The following is a 24975-nucleotide window of genomic DNA, read 5'->3' as shown; positions in this document are numbered from 1 at the left end:
AAAGAATAAGAGCATCTCCCTGGGTAGTTGTTCACTGCGAAACAGACAAATGGCAAATAACTACAAACTACAGAGATGCATTGTGGGGTATGAGCGAGGAGGTTGCCATGGAGACGTGGCCTGTGGGTGTATTTACAGTGATGGCCCTCAGATTTTAACCTTTAGCAGAGCTCTGTGTGAGAGACTGCGCTGGGACAGAGCGGTGATGTACTGTACCTCTGAAAACAAGAGTAAGGGAAGGCGTAAGGCCCATAAAAGTAGAGACGTTTCTCAATCTGGAATTTTTAAAGCGTTTACAAAATGAAAGACCCCATCCCATTTTATTTTCTATGCATTTGAGCAACATTTGTCTTGTCCTAGCTGAGATATTGTATAAGTAGCTCTTCACGCTAAAACCAAGTCATGGACCATCAGCATCTAGTTATAAAGCGAGTTCAAGCATCACGACGTTTGTGGTTAGCATGCTAGTTGTTGTTAGCTGCTCAGTTGTGAAAAGCACTTATAAAAAAGTCATCGCGGTGAATAATTTGGATGGCCAGAGCGCATAAGTGAGGAATAACTGCAAACTAGTTCTGATTTTCATGTTTTTAAGAGCGTAAAAATCAGGTATGGCATTTTTCTTTTTCTTTTTTTTTACTTTACAGGCATAAAAAGACACAAAACACAACAACATTCAAACAGTAAACACACAGTGGGTGTACGTTACAGTCAACTATAATTAACAATCGCAGGATCAGATGTATTGTGGTTTTCTAAACATAATATACGATTTCCATTTCTCCCATATCTTGTCAAATTTGTCCCTATGGAGTCTGTTGTACATTGTAATCCGTTCCATGATAAACATTGAGTTCACCAGGTTGTGCCAGTCATCCAGGGTGGGGACATCTGCCTTTAACCATTTTTTAGTTTTTGACTTCGGTGCTGCTAAACTCAACATAGCAAATAAAAGTCCCATCTCGGTGCTTTTGTCCACAGAATATAAAAGTACAAACAATAATTCGTCCCGATTTAAAGGCACTTGTAAATTTAAGAAGATTATTCCACAAATTCAACAAATGACAAAACAAATGACAGTGATTTGTCCCTGAATATCACATTTCCTCCAGCAACCGGATGAGCCTGAGTAATGTGAGCTTTGTGCAGGTTTAATAAAACATCTCCATGAATTTGAACTGAAGATCTTCCACTGGACTGGTGTGTCAACCAGGTTTCATTCGACAAAACCGTATTCGCTTCCCCTTCCCATTTTTGTTTAACCCTATAGCGCTGGATGCTATCACTGTCAATAGACTCGAGGTTGCAGACTTTTCATTACCGTAACTCTGCAACCAGTTGTGCTTCATGTAAATTCAAACGGCGTCTCAAAGCAGAGACATGAAGGCTCTTTAAGTATGTTACTGTCATTACGGTCATGTGCTTACGTCGCCCTCGAAGACCAATCAGAGCACAGGTGCTGCCGGGATTCTCCCAGTCAGTTATTTGATGCATCAAAGGGGAAAAATAAGGATGGATGTGTAAAATAGAGGAAGTTGTGTGAAAAAAATCTGTACATTCTCATACTTCCTTTAACATGATTTTTATGGCAAAAAAGAATAAAAGTTTAGGCGAGTTATACTGGTCTATAATGTGCTCAGTCCTTAAAGGGTTATTATGGTCTGTCCTGAAAGTCCTTATATAATCTAGAAATCAATTTCAAACAGAATCATCTAGATGTGTCTTAATAAAGATTTTCAATATAGGTATTTCAAAAACATTTTTATTTTTGGCATGAAACTTGTTATATAATTTAGTAGAAATCTGAAGAAGTCATTATTATTCAACTGGTATTGTCTTGAATTGATTGGAAGTCCCTCATGACAGGTATGGCGTTTTTAATTAAAAAGAAAAACACATTTTTGAGTCTTTCGGTAAACCACTAATGCTTCTGTGCGATTTTAGTGTCTTTCTTATTCTGTAAAGCACTTTGAAATACTTTGTGTACAGACTGATGTACAAATAAACCTGCCTTGTCTCGCCTTCTACTTAAAGGTGCTATGTCACACTACACATGACTCTTGTGAGCTCTAGGCCATGTTATAAAGTTTCCTCCTCAAAAAGAGACCTGGAGTTGTGTTTTGTTTCATTCACACATGTTTGAGTAACACTTTATTATTAGTCTGTTACATCTCCAAAGCTCAAAACGCTCTGTTCCACCTCGTGATGTCATTTAGCGATAATTTTCAAGTTAACAGCTACATTTGACCTTTATTTCAGTAGAGATTGACAATTCCAGAGTTGAATTCACCCAAAATACTTCTCGTGAATGTGTGCGGAGTTTAAAAACACGGTGGAGCACTTCCTGTATTACCACATGATGACATCACAAGGTGGAACAGAGCGTTTTCAGTTTGAGACAAAAGCTCAGCCTAAATAAGCAGCGTTTGTGTTAAATATGTGAGTGAAACAAACCAACTCCAGGTCTTTTTGTGATGAGGAAACTACATTATAACATAGATCAGAAACCAGCCTAATATGAGCCCTTTAAAGTCGGAAAGAGACGCAGAGACAGTTTGAAGTTCAGGTTTGAGGTTGCTATGCTGAATGGATTACTGAATATTATTTGACAACATGTTTCAAAAGCTCTTTTTCTGTCCGATTTAGAAACAGACGGTTCACGCTGCCTGGAGGTCCGGGCCGCAGGTGCACGGTAACACAATACATGAATGATAAATATGTTCCTCTGGCTCTCAAAACAACACAAACGTATCCGGACAGAAATTGCATTCGTGCTTCATACTGCTATTACAACCACGACACACAATTTGCATTTGCCACTTTAGATTACTTGTTTTTCATTAGCGTGTTAGCCTCAAGGAGCTAGCTTCAAATGAGAGGAGTCTGCTGACATAAATCTGATGAAAATGGTCGTTTTTATAAGCAGTGTTGGGAAATGTGTCCGAGTAGGTGTAATGAAAAGAAACTCTTCACTATTTGGTGCTAAAACAAAACAAGCTGCCACTCAATGTCTGAGCAACTTCAAACCCACACACTTCTGCTCAGCTTAGGGCGCCTTAAGGTTTTCTTGCCTCATAGAATACGAATAATAGGAATAATACAGAACAGCAAGAGATTTAGGCGTGGATGAAAAAGGTATCAAGAATGAAAAGTGTTTTGAAAGCATAGATCATGTAAAGAAATGGAGTAAGTGAGTGTGATGTCACCAGTAACGCTTGGCTCCAGTCAAATGAAGCTCATCGAGGGTGGAGCAGTTTAGGGGCGAATTTGTGTGGATGCAAAACAACTTTCTCCAGATAAACTCAGACAAAACTCAAGTCGTTGTCTTTGTCCCACAGAAACACAGAGAAAGTGTCATCAGTCACCTCCAGTCTCTCTCTAAAACCTTCAAGTCACACGAGAAATCTAGAGGTAGTAATGGACTCAGACTTGAACTTTAACAGTCACATCAAATCAATAACATCTGCAGATTTTTACCACCTAAAACATGTCAAAAATCAAAGTTTAACTGTTAGAATCAGACTTGAAGAGATTTATCCATGCATTCGTCTCCAGTAGGTTAGACGACTGTAACGTCCTGCTCACTGGTCTCTCCAAACGAGCCTTAAGACAGAACATGCAGAACACTGCTGCTCAGGTCAGGAGTAGAACCAGGAAGTACTTCATACATCTCCCACATGTTAGAGCCACATTAACCATCTCACACTCTGAGGACTTCAGGGACCGGCCTCCTGCTGGTGCCAGAGTCAGGACTAAACATGGAGAATCAGTGTTTCAGTTTTATGCAGCTAAAACCTGGAACAGTCGTCCTGAAGATGTGAGACAGGCCTCGACTTTGACAATGTTTAAATCCAGACTCAAACGGTTCTGTTCAGCTGTGCATACGACTGAAAGGTTTTTATTCTGCACTCTTCTCTTTTAGTGGTAAATTTATGATGATTATTTGTGATTATTTATGTTTTGATTTATTGTTTTATGATTTTAATGTTAATGTTAATGTTTTTTTTTTTTTTATTCTGTAAAGTATTTTGAATGACCTTGTGTATGAATTGTGCTGTACAAATAAACCTGCCTTGCCTTCGGAGCCGAGTTCTACATTTGGAATTCTGACCGCAAGTATCATAGCAACCAAAGAGCCAATCCGGAGCGAGGCTGAAGGTAACGCCTCTTCTCGCCCGCATCATTGGTTTAGTAGGGAGCGGACGCTTAGCAACGGCATCAATCAAAGCTGTTGCTAACGCTAGTGGGAGCGACCTCGGAGAAAGAAGTTGCCTGATTGGTCTGTTATTAATGTTCATATCTTGAGTTTCAAACACAATCGTCAAATAAACACACCGGAATCATGTAGAGCGGGTTAATAGCAACAGCTAGCATGTTAGCTATGTCCATTTATATATACATCTGTGTTTACATCTGTGTTTGAAAGGCACAAAAGAAGAAAAAACTTACTTAGTGAATGCAGACCATAGCCCAGTCTTACAACGTTGAATTTAAAGTGCATTTGACCAATTATTATATTTTTTATTTACTTTTTCTAACTTACTTCATAAAAAAATCAAAAATACAATCCTCCTTTCACGCTTTGAAACTCAGTTGCCGCAGCTTTAAGCACATATTTTTCTTTTTTTTCACCTATAACAAAATCTAGTGAATTCTGGCTTCTGAGAAAGTGCCTGGTGCCAGAATCTTGTCATCTCTTGGTGTTGTCAGGTTGGGGGGATTAGCTCTGAGGAGAGAATTACAAGCGTCTACAATCTGAAAGACACAAGAGGCGTGTCGCGGGACAAACAGGACTCGGGGCAGATTACAGGGGCTTTTGTGGGGCTAATCTCTCCTTGTGCAGATGCTACTGTGATAAGGCTACTGTGTAATCCCACATGTGGAGGTGAGGGCGTGCACGGAGACGCCAAAACACTCACCTGAGAATGACAAATGTGCCTGGGTTTGGAATAAAACAGTATTCATAAGTGTTAAGAAGGTGGATAAGGGATTTGTTGACGGGGAAAAAATGCGTTCGATGTTTAAAGCACACTGGGCAAGACCTCAGCTTTCACGTTGCGTATTGAATGGTTTGGCAGTCTAGTTGCTTCTGCCAGTCTACCCCAGGGCAGCTGTGGCCATAATAGTAGCAAAACAAAACATTACGACCACTTAAAAGTTCCTGATTGGACATACGTAGACATACACTGAGGTAATTCTTAACTGTTACCTAGCAACCGTAATGTTAACAATGACCCATAGGCTGTCTACCCTGGTTTATCATACAACAAATAACCCATAATAGGCGAAATCCATGAAGTATCAGCTTTATTTTTTACAATTATTCTCTATGTTTTTGCTGTAAAATCCCTCACCACACACTTTATACACTTTTCTCACACAGGCATTAACATTTTCTCACATTTCTCTCTCGTTTAAACTCTCTCAAAGTTCAAACCTTCGTAGGCGTCTTTGTCGGTGCAGAACGTTTCATCGACATTGTGGGTTTTGTCGGGGAGAAAACAAATTGCAAACGTACAGCACTTCAGAGTCACTGTCATGAGGCATGTATTTCTGCTCCTATGTTGTCTCCCTGTGTGCTCTCCCCCCTCCCTCACCTGCCTGAACCTGGAGCTGGGCGGAGTTCCTGGCTCCTCCCGCGTGCACCTGCATTCCATCAGGGCAATCAACGCCACCTGCCGTGGATAAGAGGAGCCGGGACCAGACACTCGGTGCCAGATCGTCCGTGTGTCGAACATTCCTGCTCTCTCGACCGTTCCAGCTCCTGGTCTCTCGCTCTGCTCCTGACCCTGTGCTCCTGCTCCGGTACAGTCTACTCCTTGTCTTCAACTCCTTGTCTCATCCTGGACTCCGGCTTGCTCCACGTCTCCCGCTCTGGCTCCCGTTCCTTGGACCACCCCTGCTCCCATTGTAATTTACTGTAACACTGTAAATCTGCTCCGAGTTCTGCACCTCTTTGGTCCACCCTACACCAGTATTATGACAGTCACACTGCGATCCAACGTTTATGTAAATTTGTCTGAACACATTCTGTACTGTACAGGAGACACGGCACGGAGGAGACTGATGGACAATGGTCTAAAAACTGAAAAACTGTGGCCTCTCTCTGTAACTGCTGCTGTCAGACTTGGTCTTTTGGTCTTAAATGTTCGTTTTAACCCAATCTACATGACCCTGGTGTTTTTATTCACTATATTGTCTGTAAATCAAGATATGAACATTAATAACACAACAATGAGGTGCCTTCTTTCCCTGAGGTCTCTCTCGCTAACATTAGCAACGTGTTTGATTGAAGTGCCTTTGCTAAACCAGCGGTGCAGGTGGGAAGGGGCGTCACCTTCAACAGCCTCGCTCTGGATTGGCTCTTTAGTTGCTATGGTACCCGCGGTGGGAAATCCAAATTCAAAGTCAAAACATTGACTGAAACACTGCAAATGGATTCTCCTCCACGGCTTCACTGTAGCAATTTCACCCACATTTTCGACTGCAGGGCTGTTTTTTTCAGGCTCCGATCCTGTCATCTTCTGTCAAAAGGGTATTTTTTCCTCTGAGTTTGACTTGTTCTTGACAGATGGGTCTGTGATGGCTCTGCAGCAGCCCAAGTCTTTAACATTTGAACTCAGAAATGATGGATGGATGTCTGCCATTAGAAGACTATAATTATCATTGCACCATTAGTGACACTCCGAGCAGAATAGTTGGAACGCTTGATAGAAATAATGTAAAAATGTCAATCACAAAGCATAAAGCATATACTATTTGTGTTACAGTTTGATTTTTAAAGCATTTGCATCATTTTTAAGTGCAGAGTCTGTGGTCTGCTTGTCTCCGTATGTTATTTCTTTGCCTGGAATGTTCCACAGTATTCTGACAATCACAGAGCTGGAATTATGTTTGTTATTGTGATGAAGGTGTGTAGAGTTTAAAAACACAGCGGAGCACTTCCTGTATCACCACATGATGACATCACAAGGTGGAACAGAGTGTTTTTTTCTGTTTTGAGCCTAAATATGCAGGTTTTGTGTGTTAAACATGTGTGAATGAAACAAAAAGAACACAACTCCAGGTCTGTTTTTTGATGTTATAACATAGATCAGAAAATGGCCTAATACGGGCCTTTTAAACTCGCTAAATGCTAAGTTTGTTTAAGCTATGCAGACAAATGAACCATTGTTTTGTTTGTTTGTTTTTGAAAATGGGGTTGATTATTAAGTAAGGGGCCAAATATCGTTATTTTTTACTAAAACATATCGATTTGACATAGAACATATCGAAAGTGCACTGTATCGATAAACAGTTGTCCCTCACTTTATCGCGGTTCACCTTTCGTGGTTTCGCTATTTAGCTGATTTCTTAGTGCAATTTTACATGTTTTTTTTTTTACAGTGTATGAACGTGCATTGTGTCGTGCGTCCTGATTGGCTGTTGGACTGTAGACCATTGTCCATCAGTCTCCTCCGTGCCGTGTCTCCTGTACAGTACAGAATGTGTTCAGACAAATTTACATAAACGTTGGATCGACACTACAGCAGAGCGGCACCAGGACGAAGAGGCACAATCAGAGGAACTGAGAAATACACGAGAGTCACTATTAATTAATGAAACAAGAGAGAAATGTGAGAAAATGGTAACGCCTGTGTGAGAAAAGTGTATAAAGTGTGTGGTGAGGGGTTTTACTGCCAAAAAACATAGAGAATAATTATAAAAAATAAAGCTGACAACTTTGCGGATTTCGCCTGTTGCAGGTTATTTTTAAAACGTAACCCCCGCGATAAACCAGGGACCACTGTATTTATGATATTGTGACCTTTGTATCGAGGTAAGTATCGTATCGGAAGCTTCTTAGTGATACCCAGCCCTATAGTCTGCAGTGTATATTCTGCTGTATGAACTTGAAATGTAACTTGCTTTTATTTTGAAAACATTTTTATTTTCCTAAAACTTTTTTTTTTTTTCCTGAAGTTGTAGTACACATGCTAAATATATTTTCTTTTCATAAGGCAGTAAACTAGGCCATGGTGCCGTCTGTGGTCTCACAGGTGTGCCACAAATGTGACATAAATATACTACAAACAACAACACATCCTGTTGCTAGTACTACCACGAGACAGGCAACTTTCTTATAAAAACTGCATAATTAGACTGTACCTCCCAAAAACACTCCACAGGAACAGTGATTTATTATTTCTGATTTGAAAATTTCCCAAATATTTGAGCAGTTACCCCAAACTAAAATATATGTTTGTGTCCAGTCAGGAATGAATTAACCATTTTCAAGTCTCCATATGTCATTTCTTTGCCTGGAATTTTCCACAGTACTGCATTAAACTTATCTATCTCCATGGAGACAAGCAAGTGATTCCACCAGACAAAGTTAAAGGTCAGATCTGTGGAGGGTTGATCACGCTCACAGTAAGAATACATGCAAGATTTCATATGATGCATACACCTGTTACCTGAATGCAAGAAATGTTTAATGCCATACTGTGGAACATGGACCCTGTATCAGTTAGTTGCTGTATATAGTATTATTAATGATTTTTTTCTTATTTTTTATTATTATTATTATTATTATTATTATTATTATTATTATTATTATTATTATTATTATTATTATTATTATTATTATTATTATTATTTGTTTGTTGTTGTTGTTTTTTTGTTTGTTTTTTTTTTGTTTTTTTTTTGCTGCTTGTTTTCTTCATATAATTGAGATATATTTTTTCCTATTTAAAAAGAGAATAAATGAGCACACTGGAGATCTAGCCATAAAAAGTACAACAATTATCTCATTTAAAATTCATGTAAAAGAATAAAAATCTCATTGCTCTTGTCTAAATGAAGCGTTTTGTGTTTCATTTCCCCACAGTCGGCTTCATTTGTTTATAAAAATGTTAACCACCACCGAGTGATATGTAAATAATAGATTTTATGTTTTTATGAATAACTGTTTTATTCATTGCAGTGAGGCAGAGCTCGAGTGTATTAAATGTCACTGTCAATAAGTCTGGTTTACATGACAACATTATATATATATTGAATAAAACCGCACTGTGTAACTTTGACACCTGCTTGTCTCCATAGAGTAGCTGCTTTGCGTAGAATGTCCCACAGTATGGCATTAAACTTTTTTTCATAGTTTGGTCGGGGACGCGACTTATACTCAGATGCAATTTATAGTTGATATATGTTTTTTTTTCTTCATTATTATGCATTTTTGGCTGGTGCGACTTATACTCTGGAAAATATGGTATTTATATATTGTTTTTTAATTTATGAAGGTTTGAATTTTGAAAGTTAAACAAGAGAGAAATGTGAGAAAATGTTAACGCCCGTGTGAGAAAAGTGTATAAAGTGTGTGGTGAGGGGTTTTACAGCCAAAAACATATAGAATAATGTTAAAAAATACAGCTTTCTACTTCCTGGATTTCGCCTGTTGTGGGTTATTTTTCAAACGTAACCTAGGCAATAAACGAGGGACCACTGTAGTTCAGCTCTGTGGAGAGGCGAACCCACTCACAGTAAGAATTCATGTTTCTAATGTATTTTTTAAGCGATAAAGAACCTGGAATTAAATATACAAGATAGATTATTTACATTTAATGCCATACTGTCAAATATTCCAGCCAAAGCAATGACATCTCCATGGAGACAGGCATGGTGTCAGACGCTCTACTTGGAAAGTTACATAGTGGACCTTTAAATATAGCACTAATCACTTAAATTCTTCTGACGTGAGGTTATATAAAGCGATGTCCTCTATAAAAATACCCCCGGTGTCTTCTCGGCGCAGCAGAAATAGACTGGACATATGACTCTGGGCTTGACTGTACCAAATCGTGCATCGAAGCTAAAAATGCAAATGATTAATAGGGCTGTCGCTAATGCTCAGAACTAATCCCTTCCACAGAGCAGGGCCCATTTGCATATCTTATTCTACATCAGGCTAATGGAACGTGGGCGATTGTGGTTTTAGCTAGCTCATATTAACAGGCTGCCTCTCTAGAATTTTAATACCTGCTTATGTCATACTTTTTTTCCCAAATATTTAGGGATAAACTAACTGTGGATTGAGCTATTGTCCATCATTTTCAGTTAATGTGTTTGTTTCACTATGGACATTTTCACAGTATAGTCTTAAATATGTACAGTGGTCCCTCGTTTATCGCGGGGGTTATGTTTGTTGTGGAATTTCTAAAGTAAGCACCTTAAAAATATATATAAAAATCAATAGAGAAGTTGTCTTGAATCAAAACGTCAGATTTATTGAATGAGTTGTGCACAGTGGTCAAAGAGCTGTTGCCCCTGATACTGTCGTCTGCCCTCAGCTCACAAATGAACGGACGTACAGTGTGTTTATACCATCAAAATAATCATACCAGCTTTAATCTAGTTCATGTAACTTCAGGATGCTGGATACATCGTCTTGTACGCTAACAAACAAGAGATACACCTGTGCGATAGTTTATTTTTTACAATTATTCTATATGTTTTGCGGCTCTAAAACCCCTCACCACACACTTTATACACTTTTCTCACACAGGCATTAACAGCGAGACCGTAAAAGGTGAACTGCGATATAGCAAAGGACAACTATATTAGATATTAGAGTCTATTTTTAGTTTATTTTTAAGTCTATTTTTTTAAATTATTTAAAGCTATTTATCTATTATCTTGTTTTATTGCATGCACCATTTTCCTTCTGTTCTTTAACTGTGCGGTGCAATACTGGAATTTCCCCACTGTGGGACTAATAAAGGCAGATCTTATCTTATATCTTATCTTATGCATTTCTTCATTACAGGTTTTTACTTCGCTCAAAAATACCAAATTTCTGTGAACGGGTTTGCCTCTTGACAGATCTGACCTGTAACTTTGCTTTGTCCTGCTACATTCATTATAAAGTTAATGTAAAAAAAAAAAAAAAAAAGAAATTCAGATGTAACTGTCTTCTGCAGGTATAGACTGTATAAAGACGTGGAGTGAGTGTGACGTGACCCGCAGAATTCTGACCACAACCAAAGAGCCAATCAGGTGCAAGGATGTTGAAGGTAACGCCCCTTCCTGCCCGCCCCACTGGTCGAGCAGGGGGTGGGCGCTGTCAATCAAAATATCAAACACGTACGATAAAAAAATCTGTAAAAACGTCTTCAAAAACGTGGATCCTTCATCAGTACCAGTAGTGAAATAATATAAAAGCTGCACAATCAGTCAGCAACCGAGTTTAAGTCTATTCACCAACACCAGGGTCGTTCTTTTCAGCTCTGAAAATGTCTACACTGTGCAGCAGATCAATCGGCTATAGTCTGATCAAAAGTGCCACATTTTCAGCTCCTCTGCAGCCTTGTCCTCTAAAACCCGCCACACACTACAGGATTTTTCGGTCTTAAATGACTTTTAAATGTGTGACAAAAAATGCAGACCACAGGCACAAAGAGAATCAGGTGAGATTTAAAGTCTGAGTGGAAAGACGGCAGCGGGATATGGCGGCGCAGAGACCGTACGCCACAAGCTAAAAGTTGTGAGCTCGCCTCAGCTGTTTCCTGTCTACGGTAAAACGACTCGCTCTCTACAGTGTTCCAAAGATCAGAGCACTGCACTTCTAGTTTAGATGAACAAAACTGTGTTATTATTATTTGTGAAATGTGGTGCCGTTCAGATAAATGTGTTTAATGCACAGAAATGAAACAGGAAGCAGAATCGTGTTTCCTGTCGCTCATATGACGACACTGCATGGCTCTATAAACAAACACATGAGCATCTATTTTAGCCTTTTTACCTTTGAAAAAAAGTTCCAAACTGGATGAAAAGCTCTGTTTTGTGGACTGAGTGTCATAACTTGCAGAGGACACATTCTAATGCAGAGGTGTCAAACTCAAATTCACACTGGGCCAAAATTAAAAACACAAGACAAATTCATGGGCCAAATCCAATGTTTATTGAAAAATGTACCTGACGTATAATGTTTAATCTTTTCATATGGAAACAGACTTTACTTTTGCTTAAACACAAAATAAAACAAATAAAAGACATGTCAGTTGTATCCATTTCTTATTTAAATAAATACAATAAATTATAGATGAGGTGACCATTAGCTTGGTTGCTAATCAGTGTTAGCAGAAAAGGAGAAGCACTTGACGGTCTCGACTGCAGTGTACTAGCAAAGCATTCTGGGATTTGTAATATTAATGGTGCATGCACTATATCGAAGACCAACTCTAATGCACATTTCATATGATCTCACACGCCAAATATAATTACACCACGGGCCAGATTTGGCCCACGGGCCTGAGTTTGACATGCATGTTCTAATGGAAAACATGGATGAGAAAGCTGCAATTTCACTTTACAATGTTACAAGAGGTGAAAAATAAAGTCACCTAATTATTTTTGGCTACATCTTAAGTTTGTATTTGTGCGCCTCTGTGTCCGTCGCTCCGTCTGCCTCGGACGCTCTGTTTTATTGGCTGTTGCCGTGGTGATGTTTTGTGGTCACAAAATGGCAGAGCAGATCAGAATCGCTCGGACATTGCACACACGAGGAATGCAGCGGAATCAAAATCACGTATGAGGAAGTCCAAAGTCGGGTCTGCTCCTTTAAGTTGTTCTAAATCGTGTAAATGATTCTGTTGTGTCGACGGGCTTCAGGGCGTTTTGCATTATCAAACTAAAATTAAAGATACAGTATGTAGCTTGTACTTTTAGACCTTTAAAATGAACTGCTGTCACGACTGCTTTGGTTCAGGAATTCATCCATTATTTCTTTCTTTTGTTTTTCAATATTTGGAAGCGACTAACACATAATCTCAGAGTGTCTGCGCAGAGAAGCGAGGACGAAACAGGAGCTGAGTGTGAAGTAGAAGATTATGATCTGTTAAAACACCTTTATTTTGTTCAATGAAGCTTTAAAATGTCAAAAAATCCTGCATGTAAACTGTCCCTGCATTTTGGATACAATTTTCATATTTTTTATTACTTTTTGAGACCTGCTGAAAAGGCTGAGGGGTGGGCCAAAAAAACATAACCAAAACACAAATATAAAAATAAAAACAGCCAGAAAAAACTATCGATTCAGTTGTTTCTATTGGACAAAATTCTGCACAAGTCCGTATCAAAATCACCACATTTGAAGGTTTATCAGATCTGAAAATCTGCGTGAAATACTTTTTACTTTTAAGTACAGATAGATTTTATCATGTGATACTTTTACTTACGCAACAAAACTGAATACTTCTTCCAGCACTGATGCGCTTTAGGTAAGTTATACATATAAACCTTGTGCTTCATGTTTTTGAACTTTTGGATACGACTAACACAGTAATCTCACTCCATCAGAGAAGCAAGTACGATACTCGAGCCAAGAGCCAAGTGTAAAACAGCAGATTATGGTTGTGTTAAATGTGTGTGGTACTTAACTCTCATGTGTACTTAAGCAGATAAGCACCTTTGAAATATGAAGAGTTTCTTGTGTGAGTGTTTGGAAATCGCTCACTTGTTCATGACAGACAGACCTCATACAAATGTGACAATAGCACATCATTTCAGCTGTGAGCGAGTGGATCATCTCATGACAAAATATAAAATGTGTACTGACACGAGGCTTCTGCAGTCGTCAATCACTCAACACATTCATGCCATTTTAGATTTGTATTTGGACTGACGGAGGACTACATTACATCCCTTCTCTTTGGGAGTGTGATTCTGCCTAGAATGTTCCACAGTACGATGAAACAAATGTCATATCTCCATGGATACGGGCAGTGGTGGAAGAAGGACTCACTTTTGTTACTTAAGTAAAAGTGCCAGAGCAAAAGAATACTCAAGTAAATGTAAAAGTATCACATGATAAAGTGTACTTAAGTAGAAGTAGAAAAGTACCTGTTTAAAAATCTACTTAAAGATTAGAAAAGTATTTTGTGGGTATTTTGAGCTGTAATAAATCATCAAATATAGTGATTTTGATACAGATTTGTGCTGAATTTTGTTCAGAGGAAATTGAATCCGAGGCCGTGGTTCTCGACTGGAAACAACCGAATCCATCATTTTTCCTGGCTGTTTTTATTTGTATTTGTATATTTTGGTTTGCTCAAACTATAAAAGTGTTAAAAATAAACCTCTCAGCCTTTTCAGCAGGTCTGTAAAAAATACTTTTGCTTTTCAGTCTGGTTCAAAAATGTAGTGGAGTAGAAAGTACAGACACTGCTCTGAAATGTACTGAAGTAAAAATAAAAAATATCCATTTAAAAATTGACTTAAGTAAAGTACAGATACCTTACATTTTACCTTAAAGCTTTTAAGTACAGTACTTTACTACTTTTACTCTGTTACATTCCACCACTGCAAGCAGGTCAAGTTACGGGACAAGTTCCAGGTCAGATCTGTGGAGAGGTGACCCGGTTCATGGTAAGAGTGCATGTTTTTTTTAAGGTATTTGTTTAACGATATAAACACTTGCACTTAAACACATGCTACATATGTTTTATGCTATACTGTGGAACATTCCAGGCAAAATAAGGGACAGTTAAAGCCAAAAGAGCAAATGGAAATTAAAGATCTACAATGTAACTTTTTTTCGGGTGGAAAGTCTGCTACCTGTTTGTAAGAATGTTATTTTCCCCCGTCGTTTTTAAAACTCTATCTTGTGTTTCTTCAATCACAGAAGTTTTATGTCTAAACATGTACTTAGCTCAGTGGCGCCACCTACTTGTCTCCATGTCCAATATTTTTGTTTGATGGAACAACTTGGTCTGACAAAGCATTTGTTTTCAACTGATAATTTTATAAGTCATTCTGCTCTAAACATGACACGATCAAACTTTTTTCTCATGAGTTTTAAGGAATATTTTGGACTTTCTTGAGTTTATTATTTAATCGTATAGCACTTTGTCTATAAAGTAACTCAGCGGTAATTTTACTTGTGTTTAATTATGTTTTGATTTGTATGATTTTAATGTCTTTCTTATTCTGTAAAGCACTTTGAATTACTTTGTGTTTGTACAAATAAACTTGCCATGTGACCACAATGAACAGACAAAACTGGAGGCATGAAAACAAACTAAACCTTGGTCTGACAAAAGAACCTATTAAAATGAATTATCAGACAACCAGATGAAGCTCATTGGCTGCTTTATGCTCGGTGTGCCTGTGTACGAGAGTGAAAATTACCACTAGACTAGCATCAAAAGAACGTATTACCAACTGAGTCTCCTTTCTGAGTGGACTCGCATTAATTGCCATAGAAGTGTGAAGTGTGCCGCTGTACAGTGGAGACGCATTGACTAATGACAGTTACTTACTTGCTTGACGTCGTAGGCGAACAGCACGTATTTGAGGTCAGGAGAGAGCGAGTACTTGGCCACGTTGAAATTGATCTGAAGGAGAGAAAAACATTGATTTGAACAATATGCACTGAGATGGTTTCTTTAATAATAGGAGGAGGATGGGAGAAAATGACAGATGATGGATGAATCATGCAGCAGTGACTAACTTCAAGCTCATGTGGAAAAACAACAGAAGAGCTAAATGAGTGGTTGGCATCTCTGTTTCATCGCTGTAAAGGTGGTGGGTTAAATGCATAGCCGATAGTCAAGTGATTCCAGGATTATGAAAAATAGAACAGATGCCAATTTAAAACAACTCAAAATGCTCTGTTCCACTTTGTGATGTCACAAAGTGGTAGTTTTCAAGTTAAGAGATATATTTTACCTTTATTTAGTTCAGTAGAAATCGGAAATCCCAGGGCTGAAATGTTGCAAATGATTCTAGTGAAGGTGCGTGGAGTTTAAAAACACAGTGGAGCACTTCCTGTATCACCACATAATGACATCACAAGGTGGAACAGAGTGTTTTCAGTTTGATAGAAGCAGAGTTTGTGTGTTAAACGTGTGAATGTGAGCCGTTTAAAGTGTGGGTGAAAATAGATGGAAGCTGTTTTAATCAGTTTTCTTTGTTTAAATAGAAAGTTAACCTCAACTTATTCTAATTAACTTCAATTAAACATGATTTCCAACATTGTGCAGAACAGTCATGTGTAATAAATACATCTCGGTCAATTAGAATATACGTCAACTCTTTTTTTACTCGACTAAAACAGTGAGATTAGGTTTGGAAATGATTGCGTCTCTACTTCCTGAAAACGTAGCAAAAAGTCAATATGTTTTTTGCACAGATTTAGTTATAATCATTACACGTTTAATTTAAAGTTGTGGAGTAAAGTTTGAAGGACTTTTTGTGAATAGATGAAACCAGTCACATGACATTGAATCAGTGTGTGAAGTGTGACACAGAGCTAGTACTTTTTTAAGAAATCATGTCTTTTATAGTAGTTTTCTGACGACATCCTTTTACTTAAATACTTGAGTAGCTTGAAGTCGAAAACCTTAGTCAAGATGTTTCCACGAACATGGTAAAAAAATAACCCCTCAAATCAAAAACGAAAAGTACTTTTTACTTTTTACTTCTGTTCAGAAATGTAGCGGAGTAGGGAATACGGATACTGCTCTCAAATGTAAAAGTAAAAAGTATACACTGTAAAATGTACTTAAATAAAGAACAGAAGCCTCAAAGTTCTACTTAAGTACAGTGCATTACCACTGATACTTTGCTACATTCCATATTTAGTTTGAAGTAACTTGAGTTCTTAAGTAAAAGTATTAATTACTTAAGTGCCAAAGGTTTATGTTGACAGTATGAATGATTTGAACATCGAGTTTACTGCACCGCTCCTTCAGACGACATTTAAACTCATAAACCCTTCATCAAACTGGAAATGTATTTTATATCCAAACTGTTATTCAAACCTCAAGTTTTAGTTTCTCCAAATACTTTTTACTGTAATTATCTGAGTCTCTACTTTGCACGTGACTAAGGAGTAATATTATTTTAAAGTAATGTTCATTTTGGATACTCTAAAACCTTTAACTCTAAAGACCAGCATTGAACCCTCAACCCGCAGGCAGGAGAGTTGTGTAACAGTACATATAAACGTGTGTGATGTGTACTTTAGACTCACAAACGTGGTGTTGGCGAGGAGGACGTCTGTCTCGTTGGTGAGGATGTTGAACTTGATGACGTGTCCATCGCTGTTCCTGTAGATCACCTCAGAGTCTGACAAGAAACAACAGACGAGAACAGATTTTATTAAAGGGAATTACGAGCAAAAGGACAAACAAGACACGTTTAGGACAGAAAAATGTATGAACGCTGAATTATACTAATCATTTGAGTTATTAGGATTTAGATAATGTGGTGTCTTCCATGTTATTCTGGATAATATAATCCCTTATTATTCATGTTCAATCCATTTTATTATTTAAAATAGGTCACAATAACAAAAAAATTCAAGATGGGAGACCAATTTTCAAACAGTTAAAGGAGGAAGTTTGTATGAGGTTTTGTCCCACAGCGTCATGTAGTGACTCACACGGCTCTTTCTTAGGTTTCGTTATTAGATAGAGACAGCATGGAGCAGACTTTTGTCACTTTTACTTTTGATTTCTGCTTTTACAATACACTGTGGGGGAAACAGATATTTTCTAACTTATGGAAGAAAAAAAAAAATCAATTATATTACTTCTATTTCCAAAAAAATAAAAATAAAATAAAATAAATAAATATTAATTAAAAAATAAAATAAAAAACAATATTATTTCTATTTCCAAAAAATACAAAAATAATACAAAAAATAAAAATAAATTATATTATTTCTGTTTCAAAAAAAAAAGAAAAAAAAGAAAGAAAAAAAGAAAAAAAAGAAGAAAACCAACACAGTTTTTTGCTAGCTCTCACTGTGTCTCAAAGCTAATTAGTTAAAATAAAGACTACCCAGTTATTTTTTATATGCAGAATACTTCAGTTTTTGGTGTTGTGGTGTTGTTTTAATATTTTTTTTATGCCTCAAATTTTGCATTAGCGTCTCTTTCTAAACACAGAAGAGTCCTCTAGTGAAGTATTCATTGTATTTGTGTAGTTTTTAACATGTTTTCTGCTCTCTGTTCACTGTCTGATCTTTAAATGTTTATTCATTTTAGCGCAACTCGGCAAAAACCTCATAGAGATACAACAGGACAGGAAGCAGTGACGCTAACAGTGGTGTTGCCGGGCGCTGTTGAGCACAGAGACTATTCAATGTAGACTATTTTGTGGATTATGCGGATCTAAGTTGTAATTGTGTGTTCAAAAAACCTCAAAATCCCAAATGTGTTTGTCATGATGCAGGTGACATTATGTTCTCTTCGTTGAGTGAAACATCCCTTGGCGTCCTTAAAAACTCAAGCCCAATTGTTCGGCTGTGACTAGCTGCTGCTGCGGTTGCTATTGTCGACGCCAAGCATTCAGAAAAGCCAAGGCATTGACTCCATATGGATCTCATTTCAGATCATTCTCCATTAAAGCGTGACCAGAACAGATGGGTTAGGGAAAGCGCGCCTGTAGCGGACCGGCGCTCGAGCCAAATTTCAGAAAACAGCGCAATTAAAAACCAAAAACCAGCCCCTGATTCTAATGAGAGGAGGCGATGAAAAGCCAAACAGATTGTGTATGGAGCAGGTGTGATTTATCAAGAACATTTTTAGACACAGGTGAGAAGATAACACACAAAATCATACCACTTCAACTTGATTTAAGTCAGTGGTGTTGAGTAATAGATCAGTACAAGTGTAAGTATGAATGGGCTGAAATCATCGACTGTGTAAAGACGTGGACTGAGTGAGTGTGACATCATCCATAGTGTTCAGCTAAAGTCAAATGCTGCTAATGCTAACGCTAACACGAGTGACCTTGTGGAAAAAAGCTCCAGATTTGTCTCATAACTTGATTCACGGACAAAATAGTGAAATAAAAACACCAAGATCATGTAGAGCGTTAGCTAAGTCCATTTATATATAAGTCTATGGCTGGGACTATATACTGTGGTCCCTCGTTTATCGCGGGGTTACGTTCTAAAAATAACCCGCAATAGGCGAAATCCGCAAAGTAGCTTTATTTTTTTACGTCTGTGTAGACCCTCAGTCATCCAGGTCTGATCCATAGCAAACAGCGAAGTTAAATCTGTCAACTGGACAAATCTTGTAGGAGTGAAAACAGAAATGGGGGCCTGAGACATAATCTGTCCCCCATCTACAACTCCATCCTCAGACCCAGAACAATGAGAACAATAGCAGGGTCGTTAAGGGCTGAATAGGGTAGTCTCAGCTGAAACTGGAGACAATAGCTGTTTACAGTTTCAGTGTGGTTAGCCCCTCCCCTAAGTTAGATTTAAAGGCAGTGGCCACCAGCAACTGACCAGAACTGAAAAAGCGACTTGGATGAGCAGCGAAACGTCTTCACTCCTACAAGATTTGTCCAGTTGACAGATTTAACTTCTCTATTATTTTTTTTTTTACAATTATTCTATATGTTTTAAGGCTGTAAAACCCCTCACCACACACTTTATACACTTTTCTCACATTTCTCTCTTGTTTAAACACTGTCAAAGTTCAAACCTTCGTAGCTGCCGTTGTCGGTGCAGAACATCGTCATGTACTGTACAGGAGACACGGCACGGAGGAGACTGATGGACAATGGGCTACAGTCCCTTAGCCAATCAGGACGCAGAACACAATGCACATTCATGCACTGTAAAAAACTATGTAAAATTTAACAAAAAAAATCTGCGAAACAACGAGACTGAGAAAGGTGAACTGCGATATTGCAAAGGACAACTGTATACAAACTGTCTGCCACTGCTTGCCCATGGAACTGTTTGCTTTGTTTGAAATATTCCACAGTATCAGATCTATGGCCCGGTGGTCCCGCTCACAATGACACTACATGTTTTTCATGTCCGTTTTGGTGATAAAAACACCTATATTAAGTAAATGGAAGACTGATAAGCTTTGTTAAGGTCACAGACTGGCTGCATAGTGCACTTTTAAATCATTTTTACAAAGCGAAAACAGCATGAAGTCTATTGCGATAAACAACAGATTCAAATAACTTCTTTTGTAAAATAATGGGTGGGGACTGTACAGACTGTAAGTAAACCACTCCGATGAGCAGGCACAGAAAATAACACAGAATCCTTACCATAACTTCTAACTGGCTTTATCCAGATTTAGTAAGATTAAAATTGTTTACAAAAAGCATGCAGTGATTTAGAACATAGACTGTATAAAGTAGTGGACGTCACCCATAGCGTTCACGGAGGCTAGCAGTTACACGGGTGAATTTGAGCCAGGGTCCATCTTGGGAATTCCGACTGCAAGTTTCATATCAACCAAAGAGACAAAACGGAGCAAGGCTATTGAACATAACGTCCCTTCTTGCCCTTCCCGCCTTTCCCGCTTAGCAATGCTGTCAATCAAACCTGTTGCTAACGCTAGCGGGAGCGACCTCCGGGAGAGAAGGCGCCTGATTTGTCTGTTATTAATGTTCATATCTTGATTTACAGACACAATAGTGAAATAAATAACAGGAATATATAAAGTGGGTTAATATGAACATTTTAAGAGTCAACAGATTTTGTATTTTCATCTCTGTCAGGGTCCAAAACTGTCCATTGTCCAATCTGCCGTGCACCACTTGTAAACATAGCCTCTTGATTTGTCCACTCCATCTAATTGTCCTCTCTCTTTTCTGCTTTGACAACAATGAGTTAAACACCTCCATGTCTCCAAGTCTAACAAAAGGACCAGTGAAAAGCAAAATATAACAAATGTGCAAATGTGAACAAAACATCTGTATTAGAACAATATGGAGCTTAAAGGAACAACACACTCTGACTCAGCTAAAGATACAGGCAGTGTCAGCAACTTAGACGCTCGCTTTAAATATAGATACATAAAATACATACAAATACAGCAGTACAGCAAAAAACGACTGAGGGATTACACAGATATAAGGCCACATGGTAATAGCAAGGAAAGTACAGTTGTCCCTCGCTGTTTCGCGGAGAGAGAAACAGAGTTCAGCCAAATTTAGATAAATGTTGGATCGCGGTGTGACTCTGAAGTGCTGTACGTTTGCAATTTGTTTTCTCCCCGTCAAAACCCACAATGTCGATGAAACGTTCTGCACCGACAAATTTCAGAAATGCTTTGGACGTAAGTGTTTCTCTGCACAGAGAGACGCCTCTGTGGATATCACTGGAGCAGAGTCACGTGAACAACACATTTAAAGTGATTAATGAGGAAGAGGGAGATAATATATGAAGGTTTGAACGTTGAGAGTGTTTAAACAAGAGAGAAATGTGAGAAAATGTTAATGCCTGTGTGAGAAAAGTGTATAAAGTGTGTGGTGAGGGGTTTTACAACTGCAAAAAATATAGAATAATTATAAAAAATAAAGCTGATACTTCGCAGATTTCACCTATTATGGGTTATTTTTAGAATATAACCCCAGTGATAAACCAGGGACCTTTGTTTTACACCCATTTTAATCATCAAAACAGTGAATACAATGTTAAATATGTTGCATAAAGTTTCTTTCCTCTGAAACAGCCACAGAATCTTTTGGTAAAATATGCAAAAAATATACTGATACAGCAGCCCATGATATTGATAATGTATCATTCAATTAAACGGTTTGATATCAATATTTTTACACAGCCTAGAGAATGTTGATGACGTCAGGTGTAATGGTAAATCATCACATTTTTATATTGAGATTTTCCACCTTCGAGTCACACAAAGCGCTCATACACCTGCAGACACTGGGTTAAGTGTCTTTCACGATCACAGCGCCACCTGTGGGTCAGTGGATCTAATTGCTTGACCAATGATGTTTATATCGAGAGCGGGATTCGAACCACCGACCTTTAGGTGAATGAACAAACGCTCCAACAACTGAGCTACTGTATCGCCCTGTAACCTGTGTGTCACTTCTAAAAATCCTAAGTATCAACCAACTTACCTTAAACCAAAGTGTTCTCTTCTTTTATATTTAGAAAAAGTACACAACACAAGAAAAATAGCCAATGTTCCTCTCCAAATATAACTATAATGTAATTTTAAGGACCTGCAGTGATACAAACCAGAGTCTTGCCTATCGCCACGGGGACCGAAAATTAATATTTAGGGCTAATAAAAAGACTGACATTTTTGTAATCTTTAAAACATTAGCGTGGGCCCGGGTTCACTCGGCTCTGCGCTTGTCCGCTTAAATAATACAGATCTGAGGGTAAAAAAAAGAGCAAGTTAAGACGCTAATGTTTAAGTAATGTTGTCAGTCTGTAACCCGATGAATTATGTAAAGAGACTATTTCTGCTTTATACTGTGGTCAAATCAGGACCGGAGGAGTAATAAACGAGAGCATGTGCCACGTTCACATACGAGGAGGAGGGACAGGGATACGGCCATGTGCGGGACATTAAATATTTATAAACTGGAGGTCTGTGATGTGTTGTGTGAATACTCGTGTTATTTATAGAAGAGTGAGATGCTAAATATTAACATATCCAAGCTCGCTGTGGCTGTGGATGAACAATAATTATGGACTTTTGAGGAAAACCAGATCCAAACCAGGTCTAGAACAGAACTCAGGCTCTGTCTGGTCTGAAGTAGGCCTACGTAGGACAGATACAGGCATTAAAACTACTGAAGAGAAGACAACGCACTACTACTACTACTACTACAGCTACTACAACTAATCCTACTACTCTTTCTACTACTATTACTACAACAACTTCTCCTACTACTACTTCTACTCCTACAATTCCTACTACAACCTCTACTCCTACTACAACTAATCCTACTACCCCTACTACTCTCTCTGTCCCCCTACTCCTCCTCCTCCAACTACTACTACTACTACTACTACTACTACTACTACTACTACTACTACTACTACTACTACTACTACTACTACTACTACTACTACTACTACTACTACTACTACTACTACTACTACTACTACTACTACTACTACTACTACTACTACTACTACTACTACTACTACTACTACTACTACTACTACTACTACTACTCCAATCACGTCTACCCCTCCTACTACTACTCTCTCCACCTCCTCCTACTTCTACTATTTCTACTACTACTACTACTACTACTACTACTACTACTCCTACTACTTCTACTCCTACAATTCCTATTACAACCGCTACTCCTACTCCTACTATTACTACTACTGCTGCTACTAGTACAACTAATTCTACTCCTCCTACTACTCCTACAACCATTCCGCCCAGGTGACAGACTGGGCTGTACTAACAGAGCCACATGGAGAAGACCTGGATGGCCTGAATGACTGCATCACCAGCTACATCAACTTCTGCGAGGACTCAATAGTCCCATCAAGAACTGTTAAATGTTACCCAAACAACAAGCCGTGGATAGCCAAGGACATTAAAGCCATTTTAATCACGAAGAGGAGGGCCTACAGAGCTATCAACAAGGAGGAGGCCCGGTCTGCTCAGAAGGAACTGAAGGTGAAGCTGAGAAAGGCCAAACAGAGACATGGGAGGAAGCTGGAGGGGAGGCTTCGGCAGAATAACATCAAGGAAGTCTGGAGCGGCATGAGAGCCATCACAGGATACAAGCCGACCAGAGGGAGAGGCATTAAGGGGGATGTGAACTTAGCCAATGAGTTCAACATCTTCTTTAATCGCTTTGAATTGGCAGACAATAACCATCTCCAGCCAGTAAGTGGTGTCCTGCACCAGATCTTCAACCTGAGCCTGAGTCTTCAGAGAGTCCCCCTGCTGTGGAAGACATTGTGCCTCGTCCCCGTCCCAAAGACACCGCACCCCAGCGACCCCAAGGACTACAGGCCTGTGGCACTGACCCACATCATGAAGACTCTGGAACGACTCATTTTGGAGCAGCTGCGGCCCAGGGTCCAACATCTGCAGGACCCCCTCCAGTTCGCCTACCAGCCCCACCTTGGAGTAGACGACGCCATCCTGACCCTACTCCACAGAGTCTACCCCCACCTGGACAAGCCGGCTACCACTGTGAGGGTCATGTTTTTTTACTTCTCCAGTGCCTTTGACACCATCAGACCGGCTCTGCTGGCTGAGAAGCTGGCTGTGATGCAGGTGGATGACTCCTTGGTGTCCTGGATCGTGGACTATCTTACTGGAAGACCACAGTATGTACGCTTACAGGGCTGTGTGTCGGACAGAGTGGTCAGCAATACTGGGGCTCCACAAGGGACAGTCCTCTCTCCCTTCCTCTTCACTCTCTACACTAGAGGGAGTACAGGACTGTAGTGGACAACTTTGTCACCTGGAGTGAAAAGAACCACCTTCAACTCAACGTGACCAAGACAAAAGAACTGGTGGACCTGAGGAGGACCAAAGCTGCTGTGACTCCCATCTCCATCCATGGGGTTAGTGTGGACATGGTGGAGGAGTACAAGTACCTGGGAATGTACTTGGATAATAAACTGGACTGGAGCAGAAACGTGGACGCTGTCTACAAGAAGGGTATTTCCTGAGGAGGCTGAGGTCCTTTGACATCTGCAGGACAATGCTCAGGATGTTCTATGAGTCTATGGTGGCCAGTGCCATCATGTACGCTGTGGTCTGCTGGGGCAGTCTGCGCGTGAGGGACACTAATAGACTCAATAAGATCATCAGGAAGGCTGGCCATGTTGTGGGGGAGGAGCTGGACTCTCTGACTGTTGTGTCGGACAGGAGGATGTTGGCCAAAATCAGGACTATTCTGGACTCTCCCTTCCACCCCCTCCACAAGGTGCTGGCCAATCAGAAGAGCTTGTTCAGCCACAGACTGATATTGCCACGCTGCTCCACTGAGAGACACAGGAAATCTTTCCTGCCTGTCGCCATCAAACTGTTCAATTCTTCGCTGTAACTGATCACGTACAAGTACTGCAATATCCCATCTACTGTCTGTACATCGATGCAAATATGTTGTTTGTAAATATTTATAGAGTCTATTTTAATTACTTATTAACTCTATTTCATTCTTATTGTTTTTAACACTGTGAACTACTATGACGCTACTTATTTTTAATTTTTCTAT

General features: G+C 39.1%; 1 protein-coding gene across 1 annotated transcript in view; it reads right to left on the bottom strand.

Moving 5' to 3' along the window:
* Positions 1-24975, bottom strand: part of LOC117389521 (inactive dipeptidyl peptidase 10-like) — a 364225-nt gene that overhangs the window by 71812 nt on the left and 267438 nt on the right. Inside the window, exons 4-5 of the mRNA XM_033987204.2 lie at positions 17009-17103; positions 15294-15368 (exon numbers count right to left, since the gene is read on the bottom strand). Of these exons, the coding sequence (XP_033843095.1) occupies positions 15294-15368; positions 17009-17103 (170 nt within the window). The remainder of the gene's footprint in view (positions 1-15293; positions 15369-17008; positions 17104-24975) is intronic.

This window comes from Periophthalmus magnuspinnatus, chromosome 21 (genome assembly GCF_009829125.3).
Source record: "Periophthalmus magnuspinnatus isolate fPerMag1 chromosome 21, fPerMag1.2.pri, whole genome shotgun sequence".
Lineage (NCBI taxonomy): Eukaryota > Metazoa > Chordata > Actinopteri > Gobiiformes > Gobiidae > Periophthalmus > Periophthalmus magnuspinnatus.
The sequence above is the reverse complement of the archived record's forward strand: the minus strand, read 5'-3'. Positions and strand labels throughout refer to the sequence as shown.